At 32.2% G+C, this 17,192-nt stretch overlaps 3 protein-coding genes across 9 annotated transcripts; 1 reads left to right on the top strand and 2 right to left on the bottom strand.

The window, feature by feature from the left end:
- Positions 1-3,127: 3,127 nt before the first annotated feature.
- LOC108327908 (xyloglucan endotransglucosylase/hydrolase protein 2) lies at positions 3,128-8,049 on the top strand. 7 transcript variants are annotated; one of them, XM_052873019.1, is made up of 9 exons: positions 3,134-3,369; positions 3,836-3,936; positions 4,669-4,862; positions 4,979-5,258; positions 5,753-5,926; positions 6,033-6,240; positions 6,327-6,617; positions 7,414-7,504; positions 7,621-8,049. In XM_052873019.1, the coding sequence occupies exons 1-5, from the start codon at positions 3,207-3,209 to the stop codon at positions 5,771-5,773; spliced, it is 759 nt and encodes a 252-aa protein (XP_052728979.1). In that variant the 5' UTR covers positions 3,134-3,206; the 3' UTR covers positions 5,774-5,926; positions 6,033-6,240; positions 6,327-6,617; positions 7,414-7,504; positions 7,621-8,049. The 7 variants fall into 7 exon arrangements, with proteins under 7 accessions (XP_052728975.1, XP_052728976.1, XP_052728980.1 ...); XM_052873020.1 differs by lacking the exons at positions 7,414-7,504; positions 7,621-8,049 and having other exon boundaries at positions 3,130-3,369; positions 6,327-6,755; XM_052873017.1 differs by lacking the exons at positions 7,414-7,504; positions 7,621-8,049 and having other exon boundaries at positions 4,979-5,408; positions 6,071-6,240; positions 6,327-6,755.
- LOC108327906 (acyltransferase GLAUCE) lies at positions 5,851-7,756 on the bottom strand. The gene is made up of 3 exons (XM_052872562.1): positions 7,322-7,756; positions 6,006-6,596; positions 5,851-5,910 (listed from the first exon to the last, which is right to left on the bottom strand). The coding sequence occupies exons 1-3, from the start codon at positions 7,754-7,756 to the stop codon at positions 5,851-5,853; spliced, it is 1,086 nt and encodes a 361-aa protein (XP_052728522.1).
- A 1,496-nt stretch (positions 8,050-9,545) lies between the features above and the next one.
- Positions 9,546-13,826, bottom strand: LOC108326776 (uncharacterized). Its single transcript, XM_017560330.2, has 6 exons — positions 13,422-13,826; positions 12,384-12,445; positions 12,011-12,276; positions 10,394-10,468; positions 10,092-10,154; positions 9,546-9,940 (listed from the first exon to the last, which is right to left on the bottom strand). The coding sequence occupies exons 1-6, from the start codon at positions 13,526-13,528 to the stop codon at positions 9,896-9,898; spliced, it is 618 nt and encodes a 205-aa protein (XP_017415819.1). The 5' UTR covers positions 13,529-13,826; the 3' UTR covers positions 9,546-9,895.
- Between the last annotated feature and the right edge of the window lie 3,366 nt (positions 13,827-17,192).

The raw sequence follows: 17,192 nt of genomic DNA, 5'->3' as shown, positions 1-17,192 counted from the left end.
TGGGATTTGAGAGTATTCGGTCTTCCCCCACATGTGCCAGTATATATCACATTCTCTGATGCATTGGAGGTGATTGGGGGAGACAGGATGTTGAATATTTCCATCATTCAACTATGGTGCATGTAAGATAGTAAATTTGGTCTTTCATATTACTTTTATTTAGATTCTTATAGTTTCTAACAACTTAACTTTGTTGTTTTAGGTACATGGACACAATCATTGTAGACCAAGGTCGGTCTTCCATGTACGGATTTGTTGAACCTCAGACCATTCAACCGTCTGGTAACACACTTCAAAACAGACAACATTATTTGCAAACATGGATGGATGAGTCAAAAAGAGACGTATACCTTGTGCCATACATTGATGGGTAGGTGTTGTTATATGTGGCTAGTTCATTATTATAGTTTCCTTAATTAGTTAAATAACTATTTGTCCTTTGTGATAGGTTGCACTGGTAGCTGATGGTCATCATTCCCAAAGCATGTAAAATTATATGGTTTTGTTCGTTGCATAGGAAGATGAAAAATGACTTGAGAACAATGCTTCAAGGGTAAGTGTTTCTCCAAAAATGACTTTGAATTTGATGTTCACCTTCAACTTTTATGATAAATATAGTCATATTAATTATATTTTGTGTTTTCAATCAGTACAGAGTTATTGGTAAATCTCGTGGTCAACTGGTTCAAATTTTGTATCCAAAGGTTGTAAGTCATTTATGGTTCTAATTCATTTTCTATGTTATTGAATGATCTAAATTCTTAACTATTTAGTTTGTCATTTTAGTGTAACCAGCAGCTAGATTCATGGGAATGTGGCTTCTATGTGATGTGTTGGATTAAGACCATCATTCGAGCTGTCATTATAGATGACTGGAATGAGATAATGATGTATACCTTGAATACATTACAAATCAAATTCATCTTCAAACATATATGAAACCATAATGAATCTTTCTTCAATTTTGCAGCGCTTCAAGAGTACATCTCCTATATCAGAGGACACAATTAGGCAGATAAGGCAGGAGTGGACCGCTTATCTTCTGCAAAGATGGAGTTAGGAATAGTTTTATTTGTTGTTGAACATTGCTTAGTTTTAGTTTAAGTTTAATCTTGATAGTTTTGGTAGTGAATTATATTTTACATTAAGTAGAACTTTATTTATATGAAACGCATATATATATTATACTATATTGTTCTGGGACAATTTTCTGCTTTTCAGGTGTGGTTTTATTGCAAAAATAAATTAATTTTTTAAAAAAAACGTCCAGTAGACATTTGTTAGTGCACTGTCGGACGTCTATAGACATCTGGTAGTGCACAAACGGACGTCCAACCCCACACCTACCACAAAACCATTCAGGCAGGTGGTCGTCGGGGGATACACCTCGGACGTCTGTGTAGACGTCGGGGGGAGGAGCCGTCGGACGTCTATGTGGACGTCAGAGGGGAGCACATTGGACGTCTATATGGACGTCGGAGGGGGTACACACCGGACGTCTAGAGAGACGTCCGGCCTGACATATCGGACGTCTATATACACGTCCGATGTGGACCCCCCGATGTCTGAGTAACGTCACCCACAAAGACGTCGGGAGAAGGTTGGACGTCAAAAAACCAAAAGAACGGACGTCTAAAGCTTTTTTTGCACTAGTAGTCACTACCAAATTCTTCACATAAAAGTCAGGGTTAGAGGTAAAGTGACTTTGGTTTATTATAATACCTCAATTAACTCTTAATTACATTTTATAAATACATGTCTCCTTAAAATATTCTAAATTGTAATTTTTTTAATCAAAAACTTATGGTAGACATCATTATATATCTTGACATCTTAGCTATATTGACATCACAAGAAATATTTATTATTTATCATCACATGAAAAATATTATTAAAAGTAATAAAAAAATAGAAAAAGAATTTCTGGAAAATCACACCAATATCTAATGATAAAAATAAGAGATAAGCCTCATACGAGCTAAAGTACCCATTGACATAGGAAACTGGTATCGATTATGGAATACTAGGAAGCAAATCAAAATATGAAAAGATTCCCTCTTAATCAATCATAAACTGGCTAATATCTGCACAATAATTACTTTCTCGAAAAATATGAGAGACTTTAAACTCTAAATATCCTTACACAACTTCAAACATTTCCTCACTGACTTCTAATCATCCAAGGATCAATCAATTGGGAAGTAAAAGTTTTACAAACTAAAATTAAGTCAACTCTAACTAAAGATGTTTAAAACCTGCAAATTAAACATATTCTACCATAGATAGTTTCTATAAGCCCAACATAAAGGGAATTGTGGAGAAAGCTAAGAAAGTTCCAATATACTCTCATTTTTAAATTCAAGTAATGACAAATAAAATTATTAGTGAGAGAAACATTGATAATAAAATAATGCATTAAAATTTTAGCGAGGAATTTAATTTGAATTATATTTTTTTAAACTAAATTTATATTTTAAAGATTTACTTTAAATATTTGTATTTAAAATTTAAAAAAAAATAGAATATAAAAATATTTGAGACTCCATGAATATTCATAAATATAAAAAATCTCTGATTTTTTTTCACGAGTACTAATTAGATAACAAATAATGGAACGAATTTCTTTTTAGACGGACTTGAACCTAACCCATTGCATCACTATCTCCAACTCAAAGCAATATGCGTAGTGCAATAAAAGTGTCGTAAGAAATTTTTTGCCAGCAATTGAAGCTTTATTATGAAACATTACATAATTGATTGCACAGCAATGGAAGAGCTGGAATGTTGTGGATTTTTGTGTGGCATGATATTTACGTAAATCTAGAAAAACCCAATTAAATCTAAAAGAGGGAAAAAGACAAAATTTCTGATTGAAAGTTTATTTTATTAATGAATATCTGAAGCTATGAAAAGTCTCCATATACATTGCTTCTGAAGAAAGCCCTAATGATGTGGTTTGTTATGGACGATAGTAATATTGAGAAGTCAATGGCGTATTGGCCATGCAATTATGGGTCATTGCATGCATGTTTCCATTTACAAACAAAGCTTACATCATCATGTGTATATATATATATATATATATATATATATATATATATATATATATATATATATATATATATACATGGATTTGTATAACTTTGCAAACAACATAATAAGCATATTTTCCGATGTTGTAATATTCAAAGCTTGGGTTATGTTATATGGGTTCTCAATTCTTCATTTTCCTTCTCCTTCTTGCTGTCCAAGGAAAAATGGACAGAGAAACAAGCTTCGATCAAAACTATGAGGTTATTTGGGGTGATGATCATGTTGTCTTCTTAAACCAAGGGAAAGAAATTCAGCTCACAATGGATAACTCTTCAGGTTAATAACATGTCCTTTTTGTTTCTTTATGTGCCTTGCATCTACTTTTTTTTTTCAATTATCTTTTACTTTATTAATTAGTGTTCTTCCCTTAGATAATTCTTTTTCAGTAATATGATAAATAAAACACTTTCTTTCATTTTATATACATATAATTGTTGAATTTGTGAAATAGACATTAATCAATAAGGACAAAACATTCTGTACGTATTGAACTTCAAGCAGTGTTATGTGAATTATGCTATTAAAAACTATATATTTTTTAAAAGTAAAATATGTTTTTAAGTCTCATTTAATAAAAGTAAAAACAAAAAAAAAAGTAAAATCAATAAAAGTTCATTCACTTACAGTGAAAGATTATCCCAAATTCTCTTAAAATAAAAAGAGAAAACATTACCCCCTTAGTAAATAAGAAAATAAACATATAAAGTAAATTATTTGATGTTAATTCTGTTTTATTATACAGGATCTGGATTTGGATCAAAGATGGCATATGGATCTGGATTGTTTAATATGAGGATCAAAGTACCAAACAGAAATTCTGCTGGAGTTGTCACAGCTTATTACGTGAATTCTTTGAACTTTGATCCTACTTAATTAAGAGATAATCTCATACATCCACATATTTTAATTCCATTACAACAAACTTTCATATTACCACTTTCAAAGGTCAAAGTCATTCAAATAGGAATCTTCTATAAAAACGCTTTCTACAATAGAAAAGTGTTTCAGACAAAAATTAAAATTTATAGAAATTTACTTACATCAAAATTTTATTTTTATTAATAATTGGTTGGTGTTCTCGCGTTTTTTTTTTTTTTTAATTCTTGTTTTTTTCTTATTTTCTGTATAATTTAATTTTAGTTTACAGAAAAGGCTTTTTCTTTTTTCCTTTTCCTGCTGAAAGTTTTTAAGAGGAAAGTTATCTAGACAAGGCATTAGTATCAACATCGGCCCACATGAATGTCTGTGTATAAAACTATTAATTTGTAAATAAATTAAAAAATACTACATTCTTCTAAAAAAATTGTAATATATTTACATGAGAAACTGACTGAATTTAATCAATATACTTATTTTTTACTCTAATATTTCATTAATAAGTTGACTTTTCTGATAAATAAAAAAATTAACTTTTGGTAAACAATGATCCTGTGCAGAAAGTAGAATTCAGAAACTCAACATAACTAAAAGTTTCTATTGTGAATTCTATGACATTTAGCAATGATGATATCTGTTTGAAATGTAAATTATATAGAATTATGTTGCAAAGTTCTTAATGTGTTTGATTTATTGCAGTTAAGTTCAGAAGGAAGTAAGCATGATGAGTTGGATTTTGAATTCTTGGGCAACAGAGAAGGGAAGCCTTATAGATTACAAACCAATGTATTTGTAGATGGCCAAGGGAATAGAGAGCAAAGAATTCGTCTTTGGTTTGACCCTACTGCAGATTTTCACAATTATAGAATTCTTTGGAACCAACATCAAATTGTGTAAGATGCACTACATGATAAAAATAGGACTATCTTTTCAGAAGATTGAAGTTGATGAATTTGAGAAGCTCTTACAAGCACTTTTTTATATGCATGTATCTGAAATGAATTGGCAGATTTTACGTGGATAACGTGCCCATTAGGGTATTCAAGAACAAGACTAATATTGGGGTGGGATACCCATCAAAGGCAATGCAGATACAAGCAACTTTGTGGGATGCAGAAAGCTGGGCAACAAATGGAGGCAAAACTAAAACTGATTGGCTTTATGCACCATTCAAAGCAAATTTCCAAGGTTTTGATGTCAGTGGCTGTCAAGTTTTAACCTCAAATGCCAAAAATTGTTCTTCTGATAACTTCTGGTGGAATAGGCAGAAGTTTTGGCACTTGGATCCTGTAAGACTAAGTCAATATGAACGTATCAAACATAAGTATACCACCTATGATTATTGTACTGATAGGAAACGATACCCTCAGATTCCCTTGGAGTGCCTCTAATTAACTCATGTATATGCTTCAAAAGATTGAATCATTGGAATTGAAATGGTATATCTTGAGTGAATTTCTTTTTTGACTTGTCTATTTTCATAATTTTTGGGTGAATTTGTCTAATATTAGTAAAAAAAACATGTATACAACATTGTTTTAAGCATATGAATTACTTTACTCTATGAATGATCTCTTAAACCAGGTGAATCTGGCATAAGCATCTCAACAATGGTCCAAAACCTTAAGCAATCACTGAGAGGAGTAACAAGCAGTTCATCTTTAGATATATTATGGGATTATTAATATTATGGGATTAACAACAGTACTATAACTCATAGAATTGTGAAACAAGATCTAGATTTGTAGCATTATCCTACTAAAGTGTTTCATTTGATCCTCAGGTAAATCAAGGCATATGTTAATGCCTCCTTGATCTTGTGGCCCTGGCAATAGCATGACCAAACCAGGCTTAACTTGTAGTGGAGTAGCACACTTGAGTCTACCCCATGCAAAAAGCTGTTCCTCTAACCCCAATCTCCACCATGCCACCAAGGAGAAACTATCTTCCATACAAGGTGCTCCTTTGTTCACTTCTAACCAATCTATTCCTGACTTAATGTACTCATTATTCAACCTTTCAAGCCCTTCTTGCACCTTCCTTATGTGACTTGAATCTTCTAGCTCCTTCAGCTCCCTCACAGTTGCTCTTGCAAAACCAGGGACCAATGCATTCCCTGCAAACCCATCTGGGAGTTCAGGAACAACCCTTTTCCTCACATCCACTGGAAACAGCATTGTGGACACTTTTTCCTCCGACATCCTTGTTGCAATGCTTCTTGCCTTCCATATTTTGGCAGCAACAACCTGAAAAGTGGTTGTGTTCTTTAAGGTTTTGTCCTCCTCCAGGGCTTTCTTTTTGAAGCTAGCAATGCTTTGTGGCGACAAATGAAGCACTTGAATCTGGTTTTCTGGCAGGGACTGCATGACATTGGTACCACTTTTGCCTCGGAGAGTAAACAAGTTGTGTGTCACAGTAGATTTTGAGTACTCAAAATGTGGATGGCTTACAATTGGAGGATTTCTTGCTCTCAGCAGTGTTCTATCTGCATTAGGTACTGTGATGAGATCCTCACCACGTGTTAATGCCCCTAAGTTTACCTCAAAATCTCTTATTGCAAAACCGTCCAAAGTGCAGTGATTGTAGTGAGAAGCAAGTGCCAAACTTCCACAACCAAACTGAGTCAGCTGTCATAAACAACAAATAATGTACTTGACTTACATTTGCATTTATTTAGATTTTATGTCTGAATTAGCTTATTCATCAGATTAACAATTGTGGCATAAATGCTTGTGCAGTTATATGGTAGAATTTATGAAAAAAAAATACAGTTTGTAGTATGTTCATAAGTTATTTGTAACTTATTTCAATAAATTGTCTGTGGAAACAGAACTTATTATATCAGAACAGTTTAACTACATTCCTTCTTCAATTAAAGTGAGAATTTATACTCAAGTATTATCACTATAAGTTGTTTATACAAACTGATCCTTTTTACCTTTGTGTTTAAGAATCAAGATGGAAAAATGAATTTAATGGAATGGAAATACAAGAAACTCATATAATTGGATCAAGATAATTTGAGAGGTCTGTTTCACAGGCATGCAAGTTGTAGAAACACACAGAACCATTTAAATCCAATTGTTTAAACAAGTTTGTAGTTTATATAATACATGTGACTCTTTTCCATTATGACATGCTTAAATTTTTCTTTATGATTTTATTCCACACTAATCTCATTGTTTTGGTCCCTGTAAGATGTTAATATTTTGAATCTTTATCAACTACATGATCCCTTAAAATGAACCTTCACTTTGGAGACTAAAATGCAAGGAAATCAAGAGTAAAAGCAGATAAAAAAACTTAAACAAAGAATGAATGTAAGGATGACAGAAGTAAAAGGAGCCTTAACCTGTAAGGATGCAAGGGGTTTTTCTTTCAGATCAGTTTCTTGGTCACACCCTTCATGTAAAAAAAGAACTAATTCCCTCAACTGTGGATTAGGTGCAGAAATCACACCAAATTCACTCAATTTTCTGTCAGTTCTTGCAGCTGCAACCACAATGCCAGCACCATTGCAGTCAATTTCAAATCTGTTAGTCTCTTCCAAACTTGGCACTAGTCTGCCAGCCATAAAATCATACTGCACAAGCATTTTACCAAGTGCACTGTATAATTTGTTACAAATCTCACTGAAACTCATTTGGGTAGTTGGAGGGTCAAAAAAGGAGGCAGAATCTTGGTAAACAACAAGGGACAGATCAATATTTGACAAGAACATTCTCTTGCGTGGTGTAGGTTGCTCAGGAACAACTACAATTTTCTCTACCAGTTCAATCTTACCCATTCCACAAAATATCACTGATCAACTACCTTGTATATTCAACACCAACCAAGATTTTTAGTCACTAATACACAGTTTTTTGTTTATTGGTTAGTAAATTGAAATTTGGCAAAATATATATAGGATGATTTTGACAATGGCAGGAAAATTCAGTTTTCTAATATTAATTACTTTTAACATACACAGATTCTTCTGTGTTGTTACGTAAATGGAGTTATGTATAATATCTATACACAGATGTGTTTTGATTATTTGTTAATACATTTATTGTGTATGTACTGCACATACATTTATCTATCAGCGTGTGATAAGATGTAACTATTGAAAGTAAATTATATACTTTGGTTACATTTTTAACTACAGCGTTACTTTTTCCATTTGTGATATTTGAAACCATAAATGCTAGTTTTCTATGAAACTTTCCTTTTCCATCTCTCACTAAGTCAAACCACCATTTATTCCTACCATTGCTTGCATTTGTTTAATATGAATAAGTAATGCTTCAACAATATTAAAAACGTTAGTGATGTTATCATTAAACTGCAATTTTTATATTAATTAAATTCAAATATAATTAATTTGAATAATTTCATAGTTTATTTTATTATAAAATAATATTAAATGGGATCACTTATTTAAATACTATTCAAATATCAAATTATATGAATATATATATATATATATATATATATATATATATATATATATAATATTTTGAATTTGTAAACATCGAGATGTTTCTTTATACTTAAGTAAATTTGTTTTAAGCCATTAAAATTAATTTTAATATAATTATTTTAAACTATTAGATATAATTAAAATATGTATATAAGTTAAAATATGTATTTTACTAATAAATTTGAATTTAAGTCAAAACAAAATAAGAATTTCATGTTTCTTTATTTTTTTGGCAACGGATTATGTGAAAACATTAATTTTGTTTACGATTGTTACAATATCCTTTTCAATTTGTTGAAGAAATATAGTAAGTATGCGTTTCGTTATCTATATACTCTATAACATTAATTGCTATAAATTATTATTACTAATATTAAAATAAAAGTATATTATTTAAGAATTAGAACTAAATGAAAATTTTGGAAGAATTTATGAGATAAAACGTGAACTTTGTTTAGTAAAAATTCAACACGTGTCAGAAAACCCTTTTGCCAACGAACTAAACTAGATTTTTTCTTTTACATTTGCATACGACAACCTTAGTTCTAGATAGTAGTACAATGGAATATTTTAATATCAACTCATGTTCGTTATTTTTTTTTTAAATTTGAATTATATTTTTTTGTTTGAATTAGCAAGTATAATGTATTATTTCTAAAGAAGAAAATATATAGTTTATATTTAATCAATAAAACATTTTTCCAAAACAAAATAATAATAAAAATAATTATACATTTTGAATTTTTTTTAGTTGTGATTATAAATAGTTTTTACTGAAATTATAATCATTATTAATTATAATGATTAGATTCACACATTTATTTGAATATTTAATTAATAATTCTTATATTTCTATATACCTATGTATTACAAATCACTATTATTACATCACGAAATATATGTATTTTCATTTAATATTAAAAACATATATTTATTTTTTGCAACTTAAATTTATGTAAGTTATGTAGACTATACAGGCCTACACAGGATGCACAGGAAATTTGGCACTTGAGCTAGTTTATTTAGCATTGTCAGCATTGAAATTGATCCACAGTACGCATGAATTTGCAAACACTCAAATTGTATAGACATTCAAAATCATAAAGGGAATACATTAAAAAGGAAAAGCATGTTTGGTTTCAAAGTAAAAAAGGAAAACAGGCAAACTTCATTTTACAAAGCATCCACCATCACCATCACCCATCAAACCAGGTCCCTCCAGCTAAACAAAAAAACTCTTATCAATTAATCTTCATGATTTCCTACTTTTAAATGTCAATAGCTTGTTTAGGCCACTTTCAGCAACGCATGGGAAGAAAGAAGATTGAAATGGCAATAGAAGCACCAAAAGGATTTCTAAAAAATTACAAGCAAGCTTGACCAGGTTCAAAGTATAAACATAATTATAAGCCTTTTAATGTGCAGTAAGTTATAACAAGGGTATACAAATACACGACCAAGATGTCAGCCTTTTGCCTCCAAGGCTAAAAGTATCTTCTTTCTTGGTCCCTGAAATCAACAAAGCATATCAGAATCGAATTAAGAAAAGCAGAAAATGTTAATAATGGCTACATCAAAACTAGAGAAGGGTTGACTTGAGATAAATAAGAATTTAGGAATTTGTGGGAGTGAGGAATCCACGCTCCTCGATTATACGTACCATTGGTATACCCATGGCCTTCAGATCCTCATCAGTCATATGATTGAGTGCAGTCATATCAACCTGAAGAAATAGCTTTCTGTCATAAATTTTGAACTTCAACTCTCTAATGTGCAATTAAAATCCAGCTATCGTATTTAATTCTAGTCTAAATGTAACTACATATTTAGATTGGCTTATTTTGAATAAATCATTTCCCTCTGCAACCTTCTGAAGAAAAATTCACAATTACTATTTCTCTAAAAACTAAGATGAAGGAACATGGATTTCGATAAAGGCGAGATAACAGATATACGACATACTTCCTCAGCCTGAAAACTTATGAGATACTTTTCGAGACCCAGTGACAGCAAAAATTCATCCAGTGATGAGTCAGCCTGTCAAGCAAGAAGCAGGGTTATACTGAATTTAGTTTTTTCCACAAGTAAAGAAACACATTGCCTAGCACGGAAAATTCTGGGAAAAACAACGGCTCATTTCACATAATTATTTTGTACGTGTGAATAAAATGTGGGACAGTTTCATCTATTTAAGAAGATAATATAATAAAAACAGAGATAAAAAAAGAAAACTAGGAAAAAAATTAAAGGATTAAATATTTTAAAAGAAACTTACATCCAGGGATTATTACAATCCTGGTGTCTCCATTGTTTTTATCTCAATAATCAATCAGGTTCGGATCACAAACAAAAATGCGTCATCTACTTTCACTTTCAGTATCATAATAACAAATGTTTAGTTCTTAAAACTATTTCCAGCCTCCCAGTAGTGTCACATCCCAACAGAGATAAGTAGGAGGCGGAAAATAGACATATAACCATCATTGGGCCACAATCTCCAACAAACATTTTAAAAGTTGGCCTTGGATGGTAAAGAGCACATTTGCATCATTTGCAGTTCATAACCAAAGAGCTCTTGCATAAGAAGGCATGCTATATGTAAAACCATTCATAGCCATACCTAACAAGTTAAGCTTTCAGTAGTTAGTCTTTGACAAATTCCAAGACCCAAGTCCTTATTCTATTTATTTATAGTTTATTCATTAAATAATCATCTAATTCAGGATATTGAGGGTGGATCATAATTCATAATTAAATGACAGGTTACTGTTAATCCTACTGCACACTAATAAACAGTACTGAAAGCTACAACAGCCTAAACAGCTATTAAACATTGAATTATATTTAACAATTTTTGCCCTGCATCTAATCCTATGTTAAATATTTGAATTTCTAATGCTTTTTCACAAATCCGTCCTATTAAGAATTTAAGTTAACTACATTTAACTACTAATTGCGTCTGAGTTTTCAATATTACATAATCTTTCAACATAGCACAAAATCTATGATACAATTATTGCCCTCCCATCCCAGCTTTACAGCTTGACTTTTATCATATGCACAGGTAACAGCATATTTTGCAAAAAATCAGTATAAAATAATAGTATTACTAACATAATACAATGCAAGAAAAAATTCTAGTCTCTACTGGCTAACTTCAAGTGTAATGGGATGAATTCAACCCATATAGGGCACAAGCAGAGAATCACATATCCATTTTTTATACTGTTATATTAGACAGCATGAAAGTGGCTAACGTAATATCAGTCTAGTGAAATTACATGAACAAAAATACAGTCCTTGGTCATCACTCTAATAAAACACCTTAAAATTAAGGTTAGCTCACTAATATAAAGAAGCCAATGAATCTGATACATCATAATAGTAAATTAAATAAAATTACCAAGGCAATCATTGTCATTGTTTTAAGAAGATTATCACTAGTTTAACAGCCAATGAAATGCTGAATGTAGAGGGAACAGGGTAACAGAACATGACAAACACTACAACCAATATCCCTGCAAGACCATTCTAGGAAATCTTGATTGAACAACAAAGAAAGATATGTCAACAATATACCTTTCGGGACACCTTTTTAGGAGTTGGGTTAGCTGATCTTTTGACATGTACTGAAGGGGTCTCAACATCTATACTTTTACTGCTTGGTTTAGCAGTCACTTTGGGCTTTGGTGGATCATAGTTTTTAGGTTGTGGAGTCATTGTCCCTGATAGCTTTTCACGGAGATCCCTCTCAACAGGAACAGAACTCTTTCCAGTTTGACCTCCAGGATGCAGGCCTTTCTTTTGAAGCTTCAAACGAAGATCTTGAGCAGTGACCTTGCGATCTTCACAAGTCATTAACACACAGTCAAAACCCATAAAATCAACTATCGGCATCCAACAAGAGCAGCAACTTATACTTGCATATGAGAATAACATAATCAATCCATACTATAGAGCTGGGGTTCATCATCGTCATAGAGATCATGTTTCCACTTGTCATCTTGCCTCTGCCTGCAAAAATCATGATTTGGATACATCACCAAGTCTTTAGTTTAAATAAGCATTTAAGTTTGCAACATAGAACGTCCACAGTGCTAAACAATCAAGTAGAACATAATGAATACAAATAAATCAGAAATAACCCAACCAACGAATGAGCATTGCTCCTACAAGGTTTCCCTCATTAACAAGGTTGCCCAGGTCTAAGCAGGGCCTTAGCTCAAAGATCAGGATTAATCTACCTATCCCACCTCATGAAATCAAACAATTCAACGAGTAAAATAGCAATTAAGACAGTCACTCATTGTGAAGCACCAGTAAAAACCCTAAAAATTATACCCCTCTCCCCTGCCTCCCACCAGCATACTAAACACGAAGGGCACAAAATATCTACAGACCATCACCAAAACTCCACATTCAAAGTATAAATCACATGTCACAACACCAAAACACTGAACGAACAATTCCAAACAAATACCCAAACATCTTATATAATCAAAGAGGCTCTAAACCAATCAGACAATGAGAATACAGTAATCCTCTGATTGAAAATTAAAATCAATCCTCAATAACAGCCACTGCATCATCATAAGCCCCCACCTCGGATAAGTATTTACGACAGTTTCACCTCTCAAGGAACTCCTCCCTGCTCCAGGCCAAGCCATTTCCCCAATTGCTCAATTCCCATATAGAAGATCACAAAAAGACAAAGCAGTTCTCCAAACACCTTCACTGACCTAACTCATGAACCCTTATCACTCCAATCCCTTGCCACCACTAGACAGGGATATTCAAAAAGATAAGCAAAAGCCCTCACAACCATCACACCAAGATCAAGGCAGCACAAAGTCATTCCACACCATCAAAAAATGCAGAATGCAACACCAAATACATCAACAAATTCATATTTTTTTTTTCTACAGTGGAAATATAAATAATCTACATGCATTAATAATAATAACAACAACAATAATAGCAACACAATAACCTCTTTCCGGTGACTTTGTGTTGGCGAGTAGAATCGGTGAGGAAATTCCCATCAAGACGTTCTTTCACTGACCTCCGAGTTCCAGTCTCAACCCGATCAGCATACATCCTTTGCGTTTGTTCCAAATGAAACCTAAACCTAAACACAAACACTTGCTGAAGGTGCACGAACCCAAATTGTGAAACGGTTCCAGAGAATCAAACCCCTGTGAATTTGATAGAAAGAGAATAAGAACACTGCTTCTTGGAGATTGCAAATTTCACCCCTCAAAAAGAAAACAAAACAAAAAGAGAAAAATTGGCTTTGGAATTTGGGAGTTGTGAGAGTCTATCAAGTCTCAATGGGGTCGCAGATAGAAGAAAAGGGTGAGTGAGTGGTAACCAATAAGGTCGCGTTTGGCGTGGATGTCTTTATAAAAAAATATTGAATCTGGGAAATGTAGTTGGGAATAAATAAACAACCATTCATTCTCAATTAATTTATTTTTCTGAAAACAAAATTCTTATATTACAATTTATAAAGATCTTTTACGATAAAAAATATATATTTTATAAATTGAATTTTATAATAATTTGTTTATTTTTTAACATATAAAATATTATTTTTATTTATAAATTGAAAATGTGAGAACTTAAAAGAAATGTGATAGTTTTTAAAAAAGTGATATTAGAATATTTAAATAATAAAAGGTTAAGGTGATAAATATAATTTTTATTAATTGAATTTCATTTTATAAAAAATTAAATATGTTTTTAATCTATAAATTATTATACGAATTTAAATTTTGTTTTTTCTTAAACTTTGATTTATTTTTATTTTTTTTCTCCCAAACTTTCATTTTTTTTATTTAATTCTACACAGCTAACATCATTAGTTTTTTCTTACGAATACAAATATCCACATATAAATAAATTATTATATCCATACCTATCTAAGTTAAGATGTAAATATTAAAAATATGTATACTTGTTATTCATCAAAATCTATTTACAATATGTTTTTTCTATCCATTATGTACGGATGCTTTTGACGTCCTAATTGTTACTTTCCATAAGGAATTTTTTTCAAAGGATATTAAACATAGTTGGTATTATATGATGGAGTATTTCTCGTAGAATTTTATGAAATTTCTTGGACTGTTTTTGTCAACAAAAAAGAACTTTCTTCTATTCTTTCTAAAATATAGTAAATATTTTTTACAAATACTTTTAAGGGATAAAAATAAAATAAAATAGATAATTTTTTCATGAATTAACTTCTATATAAGTTTTAATATAGTTTTTGAATTCTTTAATTTGTGTATTTTTAATTTATTAAAAGAATTTTTTTTTCTCTTACAAACGTTGATCGACAAATTATCTAAAACCCCACCTACTTCTATTGCTCTTGTATTTGTTAAAATTTTATACAATTATAAATTATGTATTTGTAAGCTTCACTTTTATATCTAGTAGGGATGCTTTTGGGAAAAAAAGGTTAAAAATCTAAATCATATTTAATATATAAAATAAAATTTTAAATTTTAACTATTTAATATTTTGTTTTATATATTTTCTTGTCCCTATAAATGATTTTCTCTTACATTTTTTTAATTTCAATTTAAAATTTTAAGACTTTTTTCTCATTTTTCTTACATCCCAAAAATATAGCAAGAAATTATATAGAAGAGTTATTACATATCTAATATGGTAGAAGAGTTATTCAACTAAAGTATAAAGTATAAACTTATAGTCATCCAAAATAACCATAAAATTTACACTTTATATACAACCTGTCTAATACAAAACTATATACAATACTAGTCTAACTAAATTATGTTGCCGCATCACCACCATCCAAAGTCTGCTCTAGGGACACCTCATCTCCCTCTGCTCACACCCACATGATGATTATTGCAAAGGAAAGAACACCAACACATACAAAATACAAGCACAAACAACAGGGTAAGCTAGTTGGAATAAAAAACAAACATACTATTTTTCAATTACATATCATACATAGACATTCCATCACAAAAACACTTTATGCATGACACTACACTGACTTTGACTGTCAGGACTTAGAAGGATTGTCGAGCTATGGCGGGTTGTGCACTCGTGGTGGCTTTACTGCTTTGCAAAGTCATTGCCAATGGGTTTCACCCTACCACACTCACGAGGTTAGTTTGTTCCGGGTCTTGGAGCATAGTGGAAGCCTCCAAGACAAAGACCACCTACTACTCCTCACGACATGGATCAATCCTCTCTACGTGACAATGAAAAACCATTGGAGTTTCAGAATAACCCCCAAGACTAAGCTCTTGCACTCATTCTAAATATAATTGAACCTCACCAAGAGAATTCACTTTGGAACTTACTTTCACCACTTTGAAACCATACTTTGAATCTTAACGCATGACTTTATTGCTCATACAACTCATACATAATCATACTTCATTCACAATAAATTCAATTTATATTTCAAACTAATCAAGAACAAGAAAAGAAAGAGTACTCAAAGACCTGAACCAGTCACTCAGCGCATACCCTCGTTAAGCGATTCCAGAGTGTTCTCATACAGCGACCCAGCTTGATGTGCGAATCTACAGATAGTGCCTCCAAACTCCAACCCACTCACTCAGTGACCCAACTCGTGGAGCGAATAAAACTCCCAATGGTAACAAACCCCAAATCTCTCGCTCAGCGGCCCAACTCGTTGTGCGAAAGTCCAAACAGTGGTCCAGACCCCCATACACTCGCTTAGCGCACCCATTCGTTATTTGAATAAAACTCATAGTGCTCCCAAACCTCAACCAATCATTCAACGCACCTTCTCGTTGTGCGAAACACCCAAACAGTGAGTCAACCTCCACAACCACTCGTTGAGCGACTTCACTCACTCAACGAGTCTGCATAATCTGCAGCACCAAATCTGCAGAATTACGCAAACTACACCAATTTTACCAATTCCAACTATTTTTCTCAACATCTAACCCTCCTAGATTGTGTTATATACCTAAATATACTTAATAAATGGTGTCTAAACACTTCTAACCTCAATCTAAACAAGTAGACTCAAAATCTCACCCAAAAACTTACAAAAAATCATCTTAGAGACTCAAACTGAATACTACCATTTGTGACACAATTCCAAGCAATTTAGGGACTCTAACAAGTCCCAAACAACTTACCAAGACTTCCCAAATTGACCATTTGCATACAGAACTCCAAACTCAAGTTTTCACTACCTCACTTCCTCCAAATTGAGTTCTAACACAAGTAGAACTCCACCTCATTACAACTGAGTGATATACTATGCCCACTCTGCTCAACTTTCAAATGAGACAACACCAGGAAACAACAAGCTCCTTCCTTCATATCCTGCTTCAACTACCCAAAAGACAAAAACATTACCTCATATTCCTCATAAAACACCAACTTCTTCTCACCGCAATCTATGAGAATGTGATTGGAAGATAGCCAATACATTCCTAGGATCACCTCTAACCCTTGTAGAGGTAAACAAATGAGGTTTACCTTAAACTGACGTCCCTCAACACTAACAGGACATCTAGCACACACTAAGGATGTCCTGACCAACCCAGATGCTGGTGTAGACACCACCACATTAAACTATAGCTCTCCTACAAACAGTCCCAACTTCTCAACACATGCCTCTGATATAAAGGAATGTGTCGCCTCCGAATCAAACAATACCACACAAGGTTTACCAAACAGCAAGCAACTACTAATGATGAGATTACCTGAACTAGTTGCCTCAAAACCCGATAAA

Source organism: Vigna angularis, chromosome 2, assembly GCF_016808095.1.
Source record: "Vigna angularis cultivar LongXiaoDou No.4 chromosome 2, ASM1680809v1, whole genome shotgun sequence".
Classification (NCBI taxonomy): domain Eukaryota; kingdom Viridiplantae; phylum Streptophyta; class Magnoliopsida; order Fabales; family Fabaceae; genus Vigna; species Vigna angularis.
This window is presented reverse-complemented; position numbering and strand designations above follow the sequence as displayed.